At 37.0% G+C, this 22262-nt stretch overlaps 1 protein-coding gene across 1 annotated transcript in view; it reads left to right on the forward strand.

Annotated features, from left to right (window-relative positions):
- Usp14 (ubiquitin specific protease 14) overlaps positions 1-22262 on the forward strand; it is a 152527-nt gene that overhangs the window by 117551 nt on the left and 12714 nt on the right. The window contains exon 8 of the mRNA XM_069823918.1: positions 3971-4153. Coding sequence (XP_069680019.1) covers positions 3971-4153 — 183 coding nt within the window. The remainder of the gene's footprint in view (positions 1-3970; positions 4154-22262) is intronic.

Consider the following 22262-nt stretch of genomic DNA (forward strand, 5'->3'; position numbering starts at 1 on the left):
GAAATCAATAAAAGCTAAGTGGGTTGGAATATTAAATTCTCTGTGCTTTTCAATTAAAATCTTCATGGTGAAATAGCTGTCACAACATGATCTTCCTTTTCGGAATCCATTCTGTTCTTCAGTGATTTTGTCTTCGTAAAGATGTGATAGTTTATTTTTGATTATGGCTGTATAGATCTTATATCCAGAATTGAGAAGACTTATACCCCTGTAATTTTCACGTAGTTTTTTGTTTCCTTTCTTATAAATGTGTACTACAATGGCTTTTTGGCAACTTTCTGGGGGGTTTAATCCTGCCCATATATTGTTTAAGAAATATAAAAATCGATAGGTAAATTCTTCTCCAGCGTGTTTAAAAAGCTCTAAATTTAAATTATCTTCGCCTGGGGCTTTCCCGTTTTTTAAACGTTTATATACTTCATTGAGTTCATCATAAGTAATAATATCTGTTGTGTTGTTGTTGGAATTCTTTAATGTAAGAGAGATGTTTTTGTGAAACCATATATTTTTAAAGTAAGCAAATAGAGATTCGTTAGGAATAGGGTTTATAACAGTATTTTCTTTTATCTCCGAATTTATTTTCTTTAAAATTTTGAAAGTTTTGGGTCTTGGTAATGTTAAATCTCTTTCTAATCTTGAGACGAAATCACTCCATTTCTCTCTGTGTTGCTTTCTTGTTTCCCGTTTTGCAATTGCTCTCTTTCTTTTATAATCAATCAATAATACATTCAAGTCTCATAATATTAACAATAAAGAAAAATAAGATATTAAATCAATACTGAGTGATAGTATAGAGCAGAGAATTAGACTTACTACAAATTATTATTATTACTTATTATTCACGTGGTGCTTTCATCTCATTTGCAATTTCTCACATATTTTTAGAAACCACATTATTGTCGTGATATTGTTTCAAAGATTGTACAGAATGTAACTTTCCTGTGCTGAAACAATTAATTTATCTGCATCGAGCTCCATTATGAATACTGTGCACTACACAACAATAGTATTCGTAAATAGTGAAAGTGTGCAAACATAGTCACTACTAATGCATGCGCAGTATACTGCAGCTATCAGACTGTCTCCTTGCGATGAACTTCAAGCAGTCATTCGATCTTGTCTCTCCATGTCTCCTCGTGTCTGCTCGCGACCGTCACACCACGTCTGATTCTATGTGCACCACATCATAAGAAATCAGTGGAAGACAAGTACCATGAGACAAAATGTCGCATCATGCTGCACCGTGTCTGATTCTGAGTGCACCCGGCCTTAGTCGCCACATATGATCCATATATCTTAATGTCGTCTGTCATCTTATATCTTCTTCTGCCCCAAACTCTTCTCCCATTCACCATTCCTTCGAGTGCATCCTTCAGAAGGCAGTTTCTTCCCAACCAGTGACCCAACCAATTCCTTTTTTCTCTTCCTGATCAGTTTCAGCATCATTCTTTCTTCACCCACTCTTTCCAACTCTACTTCATTTCTTATTCTGCCTGTCCATTTCACATACTCCATTCTTTTCCATATCCACATTTCAAATGTTTCTAGTCGCTTCTCTTCACTTCGTCGTAATGTCCATGTTTCTGCCCTATACATTGCCACATTCCACACAAAGCACTTCACTAGTCTCTTCCTTAGTTCATTTTCCAGGGATCCGCAGAAGATGCTCCTTTTTCTATTAAAAGCTTCCTTTACCATTGCTATCCACCTTTTGACTTCCTGGCAGCAGTTTGTTACTGTTTATAGTACATCTCAAGTATTTCAAGCTGTCCACTTGCTCTACTGCCTCATTTAGTTTTCGCTTGTTTATCTTTTTTATTTTTCTTCCGACAACCATGGTTTTCATCTTGCTCGCATTTTTCTTCATCCCATACTGCTCACAGCTGTCATTTAGCTCCAGTAGCATATCCCTTAGTATCGTCTCCTCTTCTGCTAACAGTGCTATATCATTAGCAAATCTTATACATTTTATTCTTCTTCCTCCTACTATCACCCTTCCCATGTTCTGAAAACAGTTCTTCATTAAATCCTCTAAGTAGATGTTGAACACAAAAGGTGATAAAGGTTCTTGCCGTACTCCTCTCCCTATTTCACTTCCTTCAGACATTTCTTCTCCTATTTTGATTTTGACTCATTGTTTCATATAAAGATTAATGAACAGCCTTTTCTCTTTTCAATCCATACCTATTTTCTTTAGGATCCCCATCAGTTTATTCTAATCCATTCTGTCAAATGCCTTTTCTGTCAAATACTGTATACACTTGCAAATCTAGTCTTTCAGGTGAAACTTCCTGTAAAGCAGATTTGAATAATTTCAAGGGAAAAATTGTTCGGGGGCCGGGTATCGATCCCGGGACCTCTGGTTGAATGTACCAGCGCTCTCCCAACTGAGCTACCCGGGAACTCCACCCGACACCGTCTCAACTTTTCCCTTTATATCCACACAACTCGCGTGGGCTGACGAAACGCCAGAGACCCACATCGAGTGCACACAAACTCTGTGTGACTTGGAATTGTGGTTTTCTGTTAACGTACACAGTGATGTATATATTATGCAAATCTAGTCTTTCAGGTAAAGCTTCCTGTTAAGCAGATTTGAATAATTCCAAGGGAAAAATTGTTCCGGGGCCGGGTATCGATCCCGGGACCTCTGGTTGAACGTACCAGCGCTCTCCCAACTGAGCTACCCGGGAACTCCACCCAAACACCGTCTCAACTTTTCCCTTTATATCCACACAACTCGCATGGGCTGACGAAATGCCAGAGACCCACATCGAGTGCACACAAACTCTGTGTGACTTGGAATTGTGGTTTTCTATTAACGTACACAGTGACGTATATATTATGCAAATCTAGTCTTTCAGGTGAAGCTTCCTGTAAAGCAGATTTGAATAATTTCAAGGGAAAAATTGTTCCGGGTCCGGGTATCGATCCCGGGACCTCTGGTTGAACAAACCAGTGCTCTCCCAACTGAGCTACCTGGGAACTCCACCCGACACCGTCTCAACTTTTCCCTTTATATCCACACAACTCGCGTTGGCTGATGAAACGCCAGAGACCCACATCGAGTGCACACAAATTCTGTGTGACTTGGAATTGTGATTTTCTATTAACGTACACAGTGACGTATATATTATGCAAATCTAGTCTTTCAGGTAAAGCTTCCTGTAAAGCAGATTTGAATAATTCCAAGGGAAAAATTGTTCCGTGGCCGGGTATCGATCCCGGGACCTCTGGTTAAACATATCAGCACTCTCCCAACTGAGCTACCCGGGAACTCCACCCGACACCGTCTCAACTTTTCCCTTTATATCCACACAACTCGCGGGGGCTGACAAAACGCCAGAGACCTACATCGAGTGCACACAAACTCTGTGTGACTTGGAATTGTGGTTTTCTGTTAACGTACACAGTGACGTATATATTATGCAAATCTACCCGACCCCAAAACAATTTTTCCCTTGAAATGATTCAAATCTGCTTTACAGGAAGCTTCACCTGAAAGACTTCTTTATTCTTCTCTAGGTATCTTTTGCTGATTGTTCGTAGTAGTCCAATTGCAGCCTTTGTACCTCTTCCCTTCCTAAAGCCAAACTGCTCTTCTTCCAACTGCCCTTTCATCTTAGAATATAAACATTGATTGAATATTTGCAGAAGAATCTTTGGCGAGTGTGATACCAGGCTGATAGTCCTTAACTCATTACATTTCTTGGCATGAGAATTTTGAATAAATAAACCTTTGTTGATTTATACATTAAAAATTTTAAAATGTAAAAGATGCTGTACTATGTTAGAAACTCTTTATATATCAAAAAAATTTAGAGTTGAAAGTTGCTGCCAGCCTGATAAGTGAAGATGTATTGAACAGTTACATAATTTTTTACAAACATAAAGTACGCATTTATATGTTTATGAGATAATGGAAAGATTCTGTTGTGTGAAGATGAACGTTTATTTTCTTGTGTTTCAGTCGAAGATAAGTAGATTACCAGCCTATCTGACAATACAGTTCGTAAGGTTCTACTACAAGGAAAAAGAATCAATAAATGCAAAGATATTAAAGGATGTGAAATTTCCATTAGAATTCGATGCATTTGAACTTTGCTCATCTGAGTTGCAACAGAAATTGACACCCATGCGTGCAAGATTCAAGGTAAAAAATTATATAATAAAATTTAATCTTATATGTATAACAGCACATATTTTGTATAAATTTTTTCCAGTATATTTAGATTTGTTTTAGTTCTCCTTTGTGATCTAATGGTTATTGTACTAACCTTTGGATCTGAGATTTACAGGTATGCAAATTCAGTAGAGAGCTTTTTTTTTTGCTAGAAAATCTATAGCATGAGTTCCTCAGGAGAGACGTATAGAGTAAAGTTCTTATTCCAGTGTTGCTTAATTTTCAAGGTGCAAAAAATGTAGGACTAAAGTGAAAACTCACGTGGTACTAATTAATATCGCAGATGCTGTAATGTCACAGTCCATAGATTATACTAATACTGAAGATATACGGTAACACCACAGTCTAGTATATACAGTCGCGAAGCTTGGGGTGATTTTTTGCATTTCTCGCGATAGTTGCTAGCCGTTTGGAGTGCTGTGTGTACTAGGAACAATAGACATCGTGATCTAATACAGGCAGTAAGGCAGACCATGTGACTCGCTTAACCCGATCACGAAGGGCGGCGTTTCAACCATGTAAATTAATTGGAATGCATAAAAAGTAACATATATTTTTCTAAAATGTAGTGTAATTGCATTAATAAAATTTAAAACAATGATTAGGAGACACTTCAGACATAATTCCTTGCGAGTTAAGGTGTAATATTGTTTTTGGTGTGGAAATTACGTTGTTCGTATGTGTAATAGACCTACCTGCCTTTATTTCGATTAAATATTGCGAAATTATTGTACATTCATTTATGCACGATTCAATAATTTTCACTTGCACCGCACGAATATTTAGATATGTTGAAATTATAGGTTATGTTTACTGTCCCAGTTGCACCTTTCTGTCTAATTTTAGTGGTCTCCAATGCCCTGCCATTCATATGGAAATATTATAGGTTATGTTTACTATATCTTATATTCCTAAATTCGCAATTATACATTATAATTAAGCATAATGTCATTGTATGATACTCCGCACATTCAATTTGTCTGTATTTTAATAAGCCTACTACAATTGAGTATTGATTTATTGTATTTATCTACTACCTAAGAGACGAAGTAACAATCGTACGTACACTAATTTCATAAGAGTGGTATGATAAATTTTCTATCTTTATCAAGGAAGGTAGATGTGCTATATTAAAATCACAATATAAATTCTTTTTTATTAAACCTCAAAATAGCTTCCATTCTAAACTTAAAATGTTGATGCGAAAAGATTATGTTAACATGTAAAATTCTCTTCACATTAAAATAACTCAGTTTTGTAATTATTTCTGCAACATATTATGCAATACGAAGTAAAGGGAACTTATGGACACATTACATTAAATAAATCTTAGCTATGATACGCAATAAAGTTATAATATAATCATTCACTGAGCTCCATACACTGAAATAGAAAACCCGAACATATATTACTGTCTGATCTAGATCGAAAAGGCATTGACTGTGCTGTATTTCGCATTGTTGTGAAAAGTTGTGTAAACTGTGAAATGTTCGTTATCGGTTGTAATAACTGTAAATGGCTAAAATACAATAATTTGAGTAATAATATGGGACAAGGAGACGTTTGTTGCACTATAAATTCTAAGAAAAAGAGGTCAGAGTTATCCTTCCGAAAGATCCAGGAAGGTGAGTTTATAAAATATAATATATACTTTATGAAAATAATATATAAACCTTATGTATTTCGTATTTCAATAGTGGAAGGAAGGTATTAATTTTTCAAAAGAATACGATATCAAAAGTACAATACATTTTATCGTCTGCTGGGGAAAGAGTCTGTGATGAGGCGACAGTAGCGATCCTGGTGGCTAGCAACTATCTATGGATGCATATTTCAACTGTCTATGTTTGCATATTTAGTAAGTATTGAGCTTCGCAACTGTATATACTAAACTGTGGTAACACCATAGTCTAATATATACAGTCACGAAGCTTGAGTTATGAGGGTGTTAGGAACAATAGACTGTACCAGTACTATTTCGCATTGTCTGTAATGAGGCGATATTAGCGATCCTAGTGGTTGGCAACTATCTATGGATACATATTTACTATGTATTGAGCTTCGTGACTGTATATACTAGACTGTAATAACACCGTACGATGATCTTTTTCTGGTTTCATTTTGTCTCTTTGCTAGTACACAGAGTGGATACTAAATACTGTAAGTAAATGTCAGGATGTTATAGATCACGTCGAAACAAGCATAATTAGGAAATAATGTATTCTTTATCTCGCAATTTTTCCTACAAGTCAAATGTGACTTGTACTTTTGTGAGTAATGTTACTATCATAGTATTAACAGTTTTAAGCTGGAATTTTGTTTCTAACATATCTTCGTTGACCATCCAAAATTACTCTTTTGTTCCTCCAAGCATCAGTTTGCTAAGAAGAATGGTTGATTGTGAATAAAAAGTTAGTTGTGCATTACATATTGAAAATGGTTCCTGCAATTCGTTCATAATGTGAAAATCAGATATGAAGGCCATTCCATAGATCATGGCAACTATTTTCATTTCTCCCGAAAATGCATCAACAATGTAAATTTAATATATGCATTTGAAAGTATGTAATGTGCATTGCTTACTGTCACCACTAAATATGGCATAGGTTCAGGATTTGCCAGCAGGGAAGAAGCAAAAGCACTCATATTGAAATCAACATTTATTCTGACATATAATGTACAAAGCGAACATGGAACACAGCATTGCACAATGTAACCAACATAGTCGCCATCATTGCCATCATCATAATTAGACTCTAATAGACCTGTTTCAGCCCCATCCAGTAATCGTTTGAGAGATCGCCTGGTTTTCTGTGCTCATTATTTTTGGGATTCTTAGGTGTGCTTTCTGGACACATTTGTGTTTCTTTGAGGCTTGAAAGTGATATTATTTTTCTCTAGGATAAATTTCTAGCCTTATTGCTAAGTAGTCCAGTAGTAGGGCTGCCATTTTATAGCTTCTGAACAAGCATGTTCTTTAATATATTCCCTGTAATTATTGTAACTGTTATACCACTGTGATTCAGCCGCCATTTTCTCGTTGATAAAAACAGAGTGGATTACATGAAGGTGAGGATGGCATTTCGATAAGAGAGACTATGTTTTGCATGTATCCTTCCATCATCCCAACCAGTGAAGTGCTGGTACAAACTGCTAAATGGTCATCTACCGTGGCATGCATAAGTGTTCCCTAAGTGGTGAAGAGGGGATATGATCAGTGGAGTTGTGTGACAGTCCTCTCAGCTAGGTCATATAGACCTGCTAAACAACAGCAAGTGTGGTCTTGCAGACAGTTTGGGAGTTGTGTGTAGGCTATATAACCACCATAATGCAGAGATATAGAGCCTGCAGAAAAATGGTTATATATATAATCGTTAAGGAAATGGAGTCTGAAGATAAGATGAAAATAATCAAGTCAGATCTGTGGAAATATAAAACACACTTGAAATTGTATGATGCTTATAACCCTCCCAGAAATAAACTTGATTTATCATTTATTAATATCACATCTAAAAGACATATAGTTGGAGATTTTAATGCTCACTCCAAAAGATGAGGGTTGTGAAAATGTAGATTATACAGGGAAGATTATAAAAAATTTTATAAACACAACTCTTGAGATTATGGAAAAGGAGATCCTCCAACTTTCCTTCATTATTCAGGTTCAGAAAGTAATCCAGAAATCTTGCTAGCTTCATCAGATGTTACCAAGAAGATTAGTTTGCAGTGTTATAGAAGATCCGGGCTCTGGCCATAGAGCGTTATTGCTACCATGTAATTAAATAACCCAAGCAGTGACTCATCTCATCCCAGACTATATTGGAATTTCAAAAATGGCAAACTGAAAAGGATACAGAGATGAGTTAGAATATAAATTCAGCTAACCTTCAGAAAACCCAGAACAAGTTGATCATATGAATAGAAGACTTTGTAACCTAATCCTTAAAATAAAAGTTCATTCCCCATGGTAAAGTTACAAATATCAAATCTTTTTGGTACAATGATTTATAAAAATTGAAAAAGTAAAGAGATGCAGCCAGCAGTGGCGAAGCTCTTAAGAGGCTTTTGAGGTTTAGCCTTCCCAAAAATTTGAGTTATTATACCTACAGTACGTCCAAATCTCCTGACATTTGGGGTGTGTTCACTTACACAGCAATATCTAGTAGCAACAGTGCTCCATTGCTGTGTACGGACTTTTGTTTATGCTGCTTGTAAAAGTAATATGTGCACTCGGACAAGTTCTTTGTGATAGGATCTCTACATGTGATTAGGTTGAATCACATTTTTCCGAATGTATAGAAACAAGAATCTCATTTCTGTGTCAAGTGGTTCGCATTTTATGTGTCGTAATCGTGTCCCTGCTGAGTCATGATTTTTATGGTCTTTCACGCGTGATGTTTACACAGCTGTGTGTCGATAAGAAAGCCTTTGGAAGCACAATGCTATTAACTATAAACAGTAAGGACCTACCCATTCACCAATATAAACACCCGAGAAAAATATTTATGAAGCGAGAATAAGAATGCCAGTTCTACATGAAACTGACGTTTTTCGAGTACACAACCAGAGTAACAAGGAAATTTACGTTGTCTTATTAAAAAAAAAAGTGTTTGCAAGTATTCTTACAGTTCATTCGACACTATAACACATAGATTTTCTTTATTATTCTGAACTTGAAGTAACTTTATAAGTATCGTTTATATTTTAAACTTTTAGAGTTTTACTAATGAAAGTTGCTTATAGATATTTTAAACAATGTTATAGTTTTTCACAGAAAAAGACGTGCACAAGCCATGTATATTTTTCTTACCAATAAACGCTATATAGCGGGCGTTTTTCTATACTGGTGTTAAACTGTATACATCATAACTTCATCATTTGATTACGTCGTAACTCTTTCTCGTTACATATTGACTGAATCTTGTTCGATTTGTATAACCCAATGATCGATATTACATAAGTTCATGTAAGATCGCGAATTATTTAGAACACAAATCTCACACAGAAAGAAATGGTAAGGAGGAAGAAAATACGATCTCCAAATAACACCAGGTACATTTCATCATACAATAACTCTTTAACATTTTCTCGGTATACAGAGTAATAATATTGAAGGATATTTATTTTGTTTAATTACAAAAATATGTATGCTTCAAATAGGAATACAAATAATTTTACACTTTAATACATTTATTTTTGTATTTCGAACCTGCAGTAATTTGACTAGTAACAAATAAATGAACAATGGACACAGTGACATCGAAGAAAATAGATGTAATGTATAATGTGAAATATCATAATGTAAACATATTCAAAAATATAATTACAATTCATTATAAAACAAAATAGGAAATAAGTACATAAGTCCATTATGACGTTTGTACTCTAAACTAAAAAAAAATGTATAGGCCTACCTCTAAAACAATAGTTGCATGATTATTCTAATCAGTTGCAATATTATTTATTAAGAAATCAATTTAAAAAGATAAACAATAATGTTATTTTCAACAGTACGATTACTTTGGCTCCCAATGGTTGTTGTTCTGTACAAAATAAGTATAATGTACACATTTTTAAACTACGAATAACAAAAGAATAGCAAGGTTTAGAAACAAATCATTCTGTATAGAAAAGATCTACTTCAGAGAAAACAAGTGTCATTCAAAGAACTATTTTATTGCATACGTGCTAATATCAACTATTTGATGTTCACAATTATTATTAGGGCCTATTATCATAGACTACATGATCAGGGTTGACTTCTTGTGTTTATGTATTAATAAATCTGTTTTACTAGTCTAAAGTTACGCTCGGTGGAAACACTTATTCATGGAATGGCCAATATTCGTTTCACAAGTGTTGCTAGAGAGGCTAGAGTTGTTTGGTGATCTTTCCATCAATTTAGTATGTAGAAAATGAAATGAGCATAATGTATAATGTGAGATATAATAAGTAAATGAATCCAAAATAGAATTACAGTTAATCACAAAACATAAAATTAAATAATTATTAACTCTAAATGCATTCCTCCAAAACAGTAGCTATTCATATACAGGGTAGAAGTGAAATAACCCTGCAGATTGTACGGGGCGATAAGGTCCACTTAAATGAATGGAAAACCTATATTACGTTTAATTCTCTAGTCATAGTAAACATACTAAAAGCATTGGTTGTAGTAGGTTTCAGAAGATATAAAGTTATTTTGTTTTAGTTTTACTATTGATCGAGTTTACTGTTTTTTAAGTGTGTCATTATTGTAATATTATAATTCAGTTTTCTAGTGTAAGCAAAAATTACAACCGTGGTAATTTGTGGATACTGAAAGTTTTTTTTTTTTTGCAATTTACGCTTTACAACGTCTGTAGTTTCACGCTGCATGCTGTTTGTTCCTCTTGATGATCTGCAGCTATAATATCTGGATGGTTCACTGTGATCTTCATTTTATACGTCAGAGCCGTCCACCCACAGAGAGATTGAATCAACTCGAATACTCGTTAAACCAACTACTGAGGCAGTACGCAAGCAGATGTACTTCGCATACTGCCTATAAAGCCAGACGTTCAGTAGCGCTGTGTAAGTTTCTTCTGTTTTCAACCGGTTTTGCAGGACTCTAGTCTGTACTGTGAGACTCTGACATCACGTTCGAGAAGATTCCATTGCTGTAGTCTAGACCCTAGAAATTCTGCCTTCTCCTTTGACAGGTCAAGGTCTCTACTGAGATCACTCAATTCCTCTTGACTCAGTCTGTGTTGTTTATCATCTTTTTTCCTCAAAATCAGGGTCATGGGATGTGGAAGGCTTGTTGGGTTCTTCTTCCTGTTCCACACTGTCTTCATTTTCTACTTCAAACACACAATTTTCGTGGCATTTTCACAAATTTTACACTTTAAAAACACTTCCAAACCAGGAATTCTGCATTAATTACAGCAGAAACAATATGAAATTCACAGTCACAACAACAATATCTATGTTTGTAACTTACAAACAGCTGAAGAACATTTGTGTTTTGTTATTTGACAGGTGTGCCAACTCCCAAAACAAAATTTCCCCCAAACTGAAAATGTTGACTCTAAAAAGTGAAATGTCACTTTATCTCCAAAGCAAGAGCTAATCTGTCATTTTTATGGTGATTTTTTAATTCAGCAGGTGAAAATACATAAGAATTAGCTATTTTTGAGCCAGAAACATTTACATTGTTGACCAGTGTTATTAGCAGATTCTGAAGATGACCTCCAGTGTTCTATTTTCCAATTACAACTCATTTCTGAGGAATATAGAATGGAAATTTCAGTTAATAAAACTAAAATAATGGGATTCATCAGAAAAAATAATCTCCGCAGCAAAATTTGCCTTTATAATAAACCTGTAGAAGAGTCTCATATTTTAAATATTTGGGTTATCATTTGAGCTATGAACAATAAAAAGATATTTCTACAAAACTGAATTACTTTAACTATGCAATAAATACCATTAATAACATTTTCAAACCTTCTCTTGTCCAAAAACATACAAGAATTAAAGTATATAAAACACTGGTGAGACCTGTTCTCATGTATGGAAGTGAAGTTTGGACCATACGTAAATGTGATGAACAATGAAGAAAAATTTGTATATTTTGAAATAATTAAATATTAACCCAGTTTTAGAGAAAATTCAAAATTATAGACAGAAATGGAAATCTTATATATTCAGGATTCCTAGAACAAGGATACCACACCAACCACTAAATTACCACCCTTTAGGAACAAGATCTTTGGGTCGTCCGCTGAAACGATTGAGTGAGACTGTAACAGGCTACCAGGCTTAATACGTGATAGGAAGAAGAAGATTTTAATCAGAAGTGCATGAGTGTGTACCGGTATGTGTTACATATTAATTTTGTATAAAATGGCTCATACTGAGAGAACATCGAGGTTGTTATTTGTAGAATTAAAAGAAAAATGGTTTTCAAGTTGGACGTATGAAACAAAATGTGCTTACAAAGATAGGAGATCGACACCACATTTTCATATTAGAATATCGCATGGAGGAAGACAAAATAGAAATTTTCAATTTTCATGGTATAAGAAATGTCTTTAGTAACAGAGTGCTCTGAGACAAATAAGTTGTATTGTTATACCTCTGTTTTGTTTGGGGCTGAAAATGAGTGGTCATCATCTTCTTGTGGAGTCTGTGTCACAAAAAATGTTGATAGAAAACCCAATAAACGTCTGTTTTATAAAAAGGTGAAAGATAAGCAGATTTTTTTCAGCCTACCCAGTTTTTACACCTTAGCTTCACCACTGGCAGCCGGAAATGTTGTGGAACATACAAAAATTATATCTGATACTCAGAATTGGTGTAAAAAGTGTGCAGTGCTCTATAAAGAAATGAACACTGCAAAGAAGAATTTTTTTACTAAGTTTTTACAGAACGTGGATGGCAAAAGAGTACACAAATTCATACATAATATAAACATTAATAAGGACAGTGCTAAAACACCTTTTGTTCACAACAAAATATTTACACAGGATGCAGATATAGCAGAATTGAGGGGTGCTCTGCAATAACAAGGTATATGTAAGAAGTGGATGTTTGGCAGTAAGTAAAAGTAACATTGTTTTTATTAACAAAGAAATGCCTTTGCAAATCTGCGTTTTTGAATTAGTATTATTGATAGTTTATATGTTTAAGTTTCATGTACTATTCGTCAAAATCATACTTTAATTCAAAACAAGAATGTAACTTTTATTGTCACAATAATAATCACTTGCTATAATTGAATTTAAACACTCCCGTCAACAATGGGATTTCCACTCCACACAGCAACACAGTATTCGTTATTGCACTCCACAGACGACAATGGCAATTCACTTGGATTATTGAGAACAAGAATGTACTCCTAATCTCAACTAATGTTCACAAAGCACTATTTACAAACAAAACTGTCAATTCACAGTTCGTTTGCCTTGGCTAGTTCTTCTAGCTCATTCACTCAAGTTCACAGTATATCGAACCCAAGACTTCTAGAGACAATCCACTGAACTTCGAACTCAGGTCCCCCAACTGCGGTCCACTGAACGTCGAACCAAAGACTCCAGATACGCCGCACTCGCCTGGACGCTCCCACAGTTGCGGACACACTCAAGTCGAACTCCGGTCTCGAAGCTGGCTTCAATGCTGCTTCACAAGACTGACTGGCTTGCTGTCCAAAAACTGAACTGGACTTCTTCGCATCTTCTATTTATTGTTACATTACACATTCTCGACGTTTCTGTTTCTGGACGATTCGTTTTCGGGAATAATCTGTCATGCTGCTTCTTCTCCCTCTTCATCTCGCGCCGCAGTTGGTTTTCTCCTTCCCTCCAAACCCCGCACAGTGCTCCGCGGAGCTCACCTCGTCTCCCGCGCCGCCTTCCTCCCCGCGCGCCCTCCCTTCTGCCGGATGTGCGCTAGAATCCCGAGGCAACGAGAAGTTTCTATTGTCGGACCATTGGATCTCTGCCCCTTCAGCGCTGTCGTCGTTCTTGGAAAAGTTAACACCTCTACTCATTCCATTCCACCAGCTTTCCTCCCACCACGACAAACTGCAGGCCACGAACCTTGCCGAATAGGGGTGTTGCCAAACTTCCGCCAAACAGTGTCATGTCTCTTGAATATTGCTTATTAATAATGCGAAGTTAATTATAATTACTTATTCTTAATTTAATTTAAGTAGATCTAATGACACTGATTGACTTCTACGATTAATTGGAGATAATTATGATTACAGTGGATATTTGTTGGTTAAATGGAATTTACGTGAAGGGAATCTATTTCGTTTCTAAAAAGAAATGTTTTCGTCATAAATACTTTTTCTTCACCTTATTATCTTATTTTGTTAGGTTTGGAACGTGATCTTGAAGGCCTAATAAAATTATAAAATTGTAGGACCTGGCTAAGGACCAGCTATGGCGAAGTTAATACATACTACGATCTTATAAAACATAATATACTGATAATGTGCAGGAGTTCTAATTTATTCTTATGAAAATAATTTACATATTTACAAAAGACCAAGACTTGTATTATGCATGAAATTACAGAGGACATATCCCGGACATATCTGAATCTGAGTCACTACTATTGCTGCTGCTGCTTTCTTCACCCAAGTTGATAACAAATCTAGCTACTTCCTCTTCTATTAATCCGTAACGTTTCTTTCCCACCTTGGAAATTTATTGCTTTCCTCGCAACCTTCAATAATTTCTTCAAAGTCGGAACTTCTTTCTGCATGGTATAAAATTCTTGTATCTTTCTTCTTAAAATATATCGCTCCATATCATCTACAAGAATTAAAGATTCCCTTGGTCTGTTCCTCCCTGGTGATTCTAGCTTTTCATCTTCTGCACAGACTCTCTTTCGCCTGATTTTCTTTATTAGGCGCTCTGACCCACCTTTATAAATTACATAAAAATGTTGTATTATATCAGTATTAGTTAAGTAAGTAATTTTAATATGTAATCAATTGAAATAAAATAAGCCTCATCTGTGATCGCAGCTGCTCTTTTCGTTGCCTGATTTAGAGGAAACAGATATTGACCTGTTTGTTTCTCTTCATCGGAAAATGCTATTACTTGCTTAATAATATTTTTTTCACCACTCCGTGCTATAGTATAGATGTTGAGTTGACAACACTGGACTGCAAGTGCAAATAAACTGAAGAAGGTTCAAAATTGTGAATAGTGGGGGAGAGAAAGGGAGAGAGATAGAAAAGAGAGAGATAGGAATGCAAGGAGGGAAATGAATTACAGAGGCTGAGGAGGAATTAGGGTTCAGTTCGCATATCTTACAGGGGCACAGATCCGATGGTCCCACTATAGCAGGGTTGCCACATTGCTCCCTCCTTAGGGCTGTCCATCCCTGACAGTCCCTTGGTAGGCTGCTAGACGCCCAGATGTACCACCATCATCTTCCCTCGGGGTTGTCGCTGGACACGGTACACCACATCGTTATCTGGGTCACCACGTGGTATGGTCCATCCCAGGCATGCTGCAGCTTCGGTGATTTTCCTTTGGTCCTGGTTGGTCGATACAGCCACACCAGGTCGCTGGCCATCTTGAGGTGCTCTCTAGCCAGTTGATGGACTCCATTCAACTTCTCGGTCAGTTCTGCCACGTAGTCAGTCGCTGGCTGGTTGGCAATGGGTGGCATGCCAAACAGCAGGTCACAGGGCAGGTGCAGCTCTCTCTTCCGAAGACCATGTTTGCCGGTGTCATCCCTGTAGTATCGTGGACCGAAGATCTGTAGGCCAGGAGGAACAGTGGGACTCTGGCATCCCAGTCTCGCTGATGGTTGGACACCACCTTCCGCAGTTGCTCTTCCACAATTTTGATGTAGCGTTCCACCATGCCGTCGGACTGTGGGTGGGGGGAGTGGTCCTGGTTTTATGCACCCCCAGACGCTCGAACATATCTGTCAGGTTGGATTCGTTACCATCGTAAAAGACGAACTTAAAGCCGATTTTGACAGACTAAATGAGAATTTTTCAACTATAAACGAAACAGTGCCCGAACTAAGACAGGATGTATACCAGTTCGACGGCAAAATTCGCGCTCTCGAGCGAGTGTGTTAATGGACCAACATGCTGTAGAAAACAAGCACATACTCGCGTTAGTGGATCGCCAGGCCAGAGAATAGAAACGGATAGTTGCAGAAGAGGCTCGACGGGCCATGGAGAAGGCGGCAACACAATTAAGGACCCCACACAGTGGCTCTGTGAAATCGACTCCTCCAGTCAGACATTCGAACGTTAAGACGCCGAAGTTCGACGGAACGACGTTCTGGGAAATATTTCGGCGCCAGTTCGAGGCTACCGCGGCACATAATGGGTGGACGCCAGCAGAGAAGACTACTTTACCAACTCCAATATCAAACAACAATGATCCTTGCTATATATCTGAAGATGAATTGAATATAGCTCTTAAAGCTTGTAAAAATAACAAAACTCCAGGTGAGGATGGACTCCCTATAGAACTTTTCAAATATGCTGACAGATCTCTCAAAATAAAATTTCTTAATCTTTTGAACAGAATACTTGAAGGAGAGGCTCCACCAACATCATGGCAAAAAGCTATCATCATCCCAATCTTCAAGAAAGGCAACATCAAAGATTGCACAAACTATAGAGGAATCAGTCTCCTAAATAGTGGATACAAAATTTTCTCAAGAATAATAGCTCTTAAGTTGGAAGCTCACTAGAAAATTCTATTTGGTGAAGAACAAAACGTTTTTCGAAAAGGCAAATATTGCGCAGATGGATATTTTACTTTGAAAATTTTGATCGAAAAACATAGAGAATTTAATAAAGAAACTCACTTGGCTTTTATTGATTACGAAAAAGCTTTTGATCGTGTTGACAGAAATAAGTTCTTTCAAATTTTGGCAAATGATTCAGTTCCAAACGCAATTATGAGAACAATTTACGAATTATATAACCACAATATTATCAAAATTACTATCGGATCAGAACACACCAAATGGAGACCAATAAACTGTGGAGTTCGTCAAGGATGCCCCCTTTGACCACTTTTATTCAATATATACATCAACTCCATCATCAGACAGTGGCGACTAACAATTCATGGAAACATCCCGCTCTTCCGAAATTGTACTCTAGATGCATTGTTATATGCAGACGATCAGGTTCTTTTTGCTATAAATGAAGACGAGCTGCAATACTCAATATATCACATGAATATAATAGCACAAAATTTCAATATGAAAATTTCCCCCAAACAAAACAAAAATTATGGTGTATCCAGGTAAACAGCCACTTAGGAGTAAAATTTGCATTGGAACCCATACGTTAGAACAGATAAACTTATTTAAATATTTACGTTCTTGCTAATAAAAACTCTATATACAGACGTTTAACTCTCTTATACTTATACAATGAGTAGTTCGTTTATAAGTCATGTGTAAATTCCTTACTAATAATCACTACATACATCGTGTATAACAGTATAACTGTTACACAGCTACGTCATAGTTTCGTCATTACTTCATTACGAAAGGTAACAGAACATCTGAGATTCTCTATTGCTTCCGGTAGAGTGCTCTAGTGTGCCGTGTTAAGAATCGATAGTACAACTGGCTCTGATCAATTACCACACTATATTTTGGTCAAAGAGAACAAGCTACAGCAATAATATTCTACTTATTCTGTGCTCTTTGGTGTGTTCTTCTGTGGTTACAAGGCATCCTTCATCATAAAATGACAGTCGATACGAACAGCTGTTAGAGGGGCGGCCATTTTTTCTCTATATATAACGCTTAAACAAGGGGTTTCGTATATATAACTACTGCAAAGCAATTCCCATTGTATAGTTACAGATTGTTTATACATCCATCGCTTATGCATGGTTTATTAGTAACGTTTTCTGTCTCAACACTGCATAAGTCTCGTATAAAAACTATACACGGTTTATTAGTAAGACCGTTAGGTTATAATTTGACATATTTACCTGTTACTGATATATCTGAAAATATTCAACATTTTAATGGAGCCTTAAGAACCATCAGCCAGGTTTTCACAGCCACGAAAACCCAAAAACATACCAGGTTAAAAGCTTACCTGCCCTCATGTATGGTAGTGAGGCCTGGACTGTCTGAAACTCAGATGTTCAACGCCTAATAACTGCGGAAATGAGATTTCTAAGGAGGACTGCCGGGTACAGCTTGCTTGACCACAAAAGGAATGAACTAATTACAAAAGAATTGAAAATTACACCTATTTATGAACATCTCAACCACTCTAGACAAAAATGACTTAATCATGTCAATAGGATGGACCGTTCCAGACTCCCAAGACAAATTCTCCGCTATATACCACATGGAAGACGATCTTTGGGATGCCTCCCAAAAAGATGGAGACGTAAAGGCCACTAGGCCTAATACCTGCAAGGAGGATGATGATGATGATGATTATGATAATACATTGCGTTCGTAGTTGGCCGGACCATTCTGCGGCGGCCTTGGACTGGGTGAAGAGTGGCGCACCTGCCGCCAGAGTTACACGTAAATGACCGGCAAGTCATGGGTACGGAACACTAACTACTCTACTAACATTAGGCTTACCTGCATCACAACAGATGTTGAAAGTGATGACCTTCAACTCGAACACATTCCCTGGTGTAACGATTCGAGAAGACCTGACCAGAATCCGGCATAACATCCTGAAAGAAGCCATCAATAAGTTTGGAGTGAATAGTGTGTGGACTCAGAACGGTGTTATCATAGTGAACAGAGGTGACTCGAAGCGATGTGTTACATGCTAGAGCGATCTTCACAACATTTAGAAGTCGAGAGTTTTGTATCACGACACAAGGTTTAATTCTGTTAATTCTAGTTATAGTTACATAGTACTTAAACCTATCTACTTTTTTTTTTTTTGCTTTCTTATTTAATATTAACTTACTAGCTGTTAGTTTATATTGACAGGAAAAGTGTTGTGAAAGTAGTGATAGCGTCTTGATTGAAACTTTTAACAAAAAGGTAGAAGTAGTGTAGTTTAGACTAGTAGTGTAATATTCTTAGAGTTGGTAGAAGTGGACCCTAGTCAAACGGAAATTCTGACAGTCTCTGACAATGACACTGACCTTCATAATTCCCCTCCCCTTACCAGCAACAACCTGCCCCAGCAGATGGCAGATATCTTACAGGCTGCTTTCTCTTTCCACCCCAATGCCCTTCGAGTCGCACACATAAACGCTCAAAGTATTTTAGCACACATTGACGACTTTTACGCTATATTTTCCCCACTAAACTTGCACGCCATCTTAATTTCTGAGACATGGCTTCAACCATTCTTTATCCTCTTCCCTAATTCACCTCGACGGATACAATCTACTTCGCAATGATCGGTTAAATAAGCGGGGAGGTGGTGTTGCAGCCTTCATTAGATCGGATCTCGAGCCCAAAGTTATTCACCAATCCCCCGGCAAATATTCCTCTCGCCCTGAATTTCTCTTCGTAGAAATACGAGTTAGTTTTCAGAAATGTTTGCTGTGTATTGTTTATAAGCCTCCGAAGGTTAATTTTTTAGCTGACCTGGAGACATCCCTACAGAACCTACTGCCATATTATGAACACGTAATCGTTATGGGTGACTTTAATACAAATCTACTTGCCGCTGACTCAATACAGACGACACAACTAAAGACAATGTTCCATGCTTGTGATATGACTATCCTTCCACTTGAACCCACTCATCATACTGCCTACTCAGAAACGCTCCTTGACTTAATCATCACCAATAATCCTGCCAAAGTTCTCTCACATGGACAGCTACCTGCGTCTGGAATATCTTCCCACGATATAATATATGTAATATACGCATTGCAGTGTCCCAAATTGACAACCAAAATAGCTACTTATAGAGACCTAAAACGTATTGACAATTCTGATTTAATAGACGACGCATTACTTATACCCTGGGACGCAATATGGAAGTTACGAACTGTGGACGAGAAGATAGAACAGCTAAATAACTTTATTATAGACTTGTATGACCGACATGCTCCTCTAAAAACTAGACGTGTGAGAAGACTGCCTGCGCCGTGGATGACTGCTGACATACGCAACATGATGGCTGAACGAGATTCGGCATATCGAAAATATAGACGAGACAAAAACGAAACTAATTTTAACAGGTACAAGCAACTGAGAAACAGAACCAGCCAGACTGTTAGGAATACTAAAATCCGACATGCATACAGCCTTATTGAACCAGGAACTAGCCCCTCCATGCTTTGGAGACATGTGCAGACAATGGGATTAAGACAGACAAAGACCCAGGTAGACGGCAACTCAATCTCACTGGAACAGCTCAATGACCACTTTACGAAAACTCACACTACAACCCTTAGCCCCATTGACAAACAACAGACAATCGATGAACTCTTAAACCTACGGACCAACCCCTCAAGGGAAAATTTTCACTTTTGGTATATTACGCAATCTGACGTAAAGAAAGCCCTAAAACGAATCACAACTAAAGCAGAAGGACCAGACCACGTCAATATTTCGTTATTAAACAAAATCATAGACGTAATACTACCGACTGTGACCCACATTTTCAATGCCTCAATTATGACTTCGACTTACCCACAGCAATGGAAACTCGCTTTTGTCCACCCAATTCCCAAGACCAAAACACCGACATCTTATAACGACTACAGACCTATCAGCATCCTACCTGTCCTATCCAAAGCATTGGAACGCATTGTACACAAGCAACTGACAGAATACTTAAACAAATACAAACTTCTCGACTCTTATCAATCAGGTTTCAGGGCCGGACATAACACAAGTACAGCATTACTTAAAATCACGGAAGACCTATGCGAGGCCCAGGACGAACGTAAAGCCTTCGATTCTGTAGACATTGACTTGTTAATATGTAAACTCAGAAGACTACACCTAGAAGAGCACATTGTCCTGTGATTTGACTCTTACCTTAATGGCCGCCAACAAAGTGTGATAGCTGGAAATCGTTCTTCCCCTTGGCAGGCCGTGAGGTCAGGGATCCCACAGGGATCAGTTCTTGGCCCTTTACTACTTACAATTTATATCAACGACATATCAGAATCTCTAAAGTACTGCCGACACCATCTCTATGCAGACGAACTTCAAATATACATAAAATTCCACACTGACGAAATAAATGATGCAATAACTAAAATTAATGACGATCTGGACTCAATCTGGACATGGACACGGAAATTCCGACTTAAACTAAATTCAGAAAAATCACAGTCAATCATTGTGGGCCATTCACGTTTGTTAAGCACTATTACCATACCAAATTTGTCCCCGATTAAAATACACGGCACCGAAATTCCGTTCAGTGAATCAGTAAAGAATCTAGGTATTTATATGGATAAAGGTTTAAATTGGAACATTCAAGTTGCAGAAACCTGCAAAAAGGTATTCTCATTAATCCACTCGTTTAGACGATTGAAGAATTTTCTACCCTTTTCCATGAAAAAAATGTTAGTGCAAACACTCGTGGTGCCCCACTTCGATTACTGTGATATTCTGCTTACTGACCTAAGTGTTACTTCGGCGCAGAGACTACAACGTGTTCATAATATGTGCGTCCGTTTCGTCTGCAATATTCGCCGGGCTGATCACGTAACACCATCCCTCGAAATGTTGTCCTGGCTCCGTCTAGAAGATCATAGGAAAATCCACTGTCTTTCCCTTCTCTTTCACATATTGCATTTCTCCACTCCTGTCTATCTTGCGTCTCGTTTTCAAAATTTATCCACTCATCATAACCTAGACACATGATCACAACACTCCTCAATAATTATTATTATTATTATTATTATTATTATTATTATCATTATTATTATAACTATTTCTTACCAGTGTTTATTATTGTCACACTAACATTAGTTATCCAATTTCATTATTTACTTTCATGTTGTTTTATGATCTAGATATTAATGTAATAACTATGTAAGCAAATGTATTTAATTAGAATTACAGTCTGGCTGGGCGGAAGAGAAGGCCTACTGGCCTTAGCTCTGCCAGATTAAATAAATAAATTATTATTATTATTATTATTATTATTATTATTATTATTATTATTATTATTATTATTATTATTATTATATCTCCGAAAACAATTCTGGTTCACTTGCAAAAGTTCATGTTGACTGATTGTATTTCTCTCGTGATGTTGTCCTTCAATTCTTGTAATATGTGCGGATTTGATGCGTACACTTTATTCTTTAACGATCCCCATAAATAAAAATCGCATGGAGATAGGTCAGGGGAACGAGGTGGCCACAATCCTCGATTAATTATTCTGTCACCAAACACACTTCGCAATTCATGCATAGAATTCTCAGTGGTGTGCGCTGTAGCTGAATCCTGCTGAAACCAGCCACTGAATCGTTCATTTCTTGTTAGTTGTGGAAAAAAATTATTTAAAATTGAAGTTACATAAACGTGTGAATCAATGTTGTGTCGAAAAATATGGGACCAATAATTCTACTCGCACTCACTGCACACCAAACCCCAACCTTTGCAGTGTGGTGAGGAACTTCAT

Source organism: Periplaneta americana, chromosome 4, assembly GCF_040183065.1.
Source record: "Periplaneta americana isolate PAMFEO1 chromosome 4, P.americana_PAMFEO1_priV1, whole genome shotgun sequence".
Lineage (NCBI taxonomy): Eukaryota > Metazoa > Arthropoda > Insecta > Blattodea > Blattidae > Periplaneta > Periplaneta americana.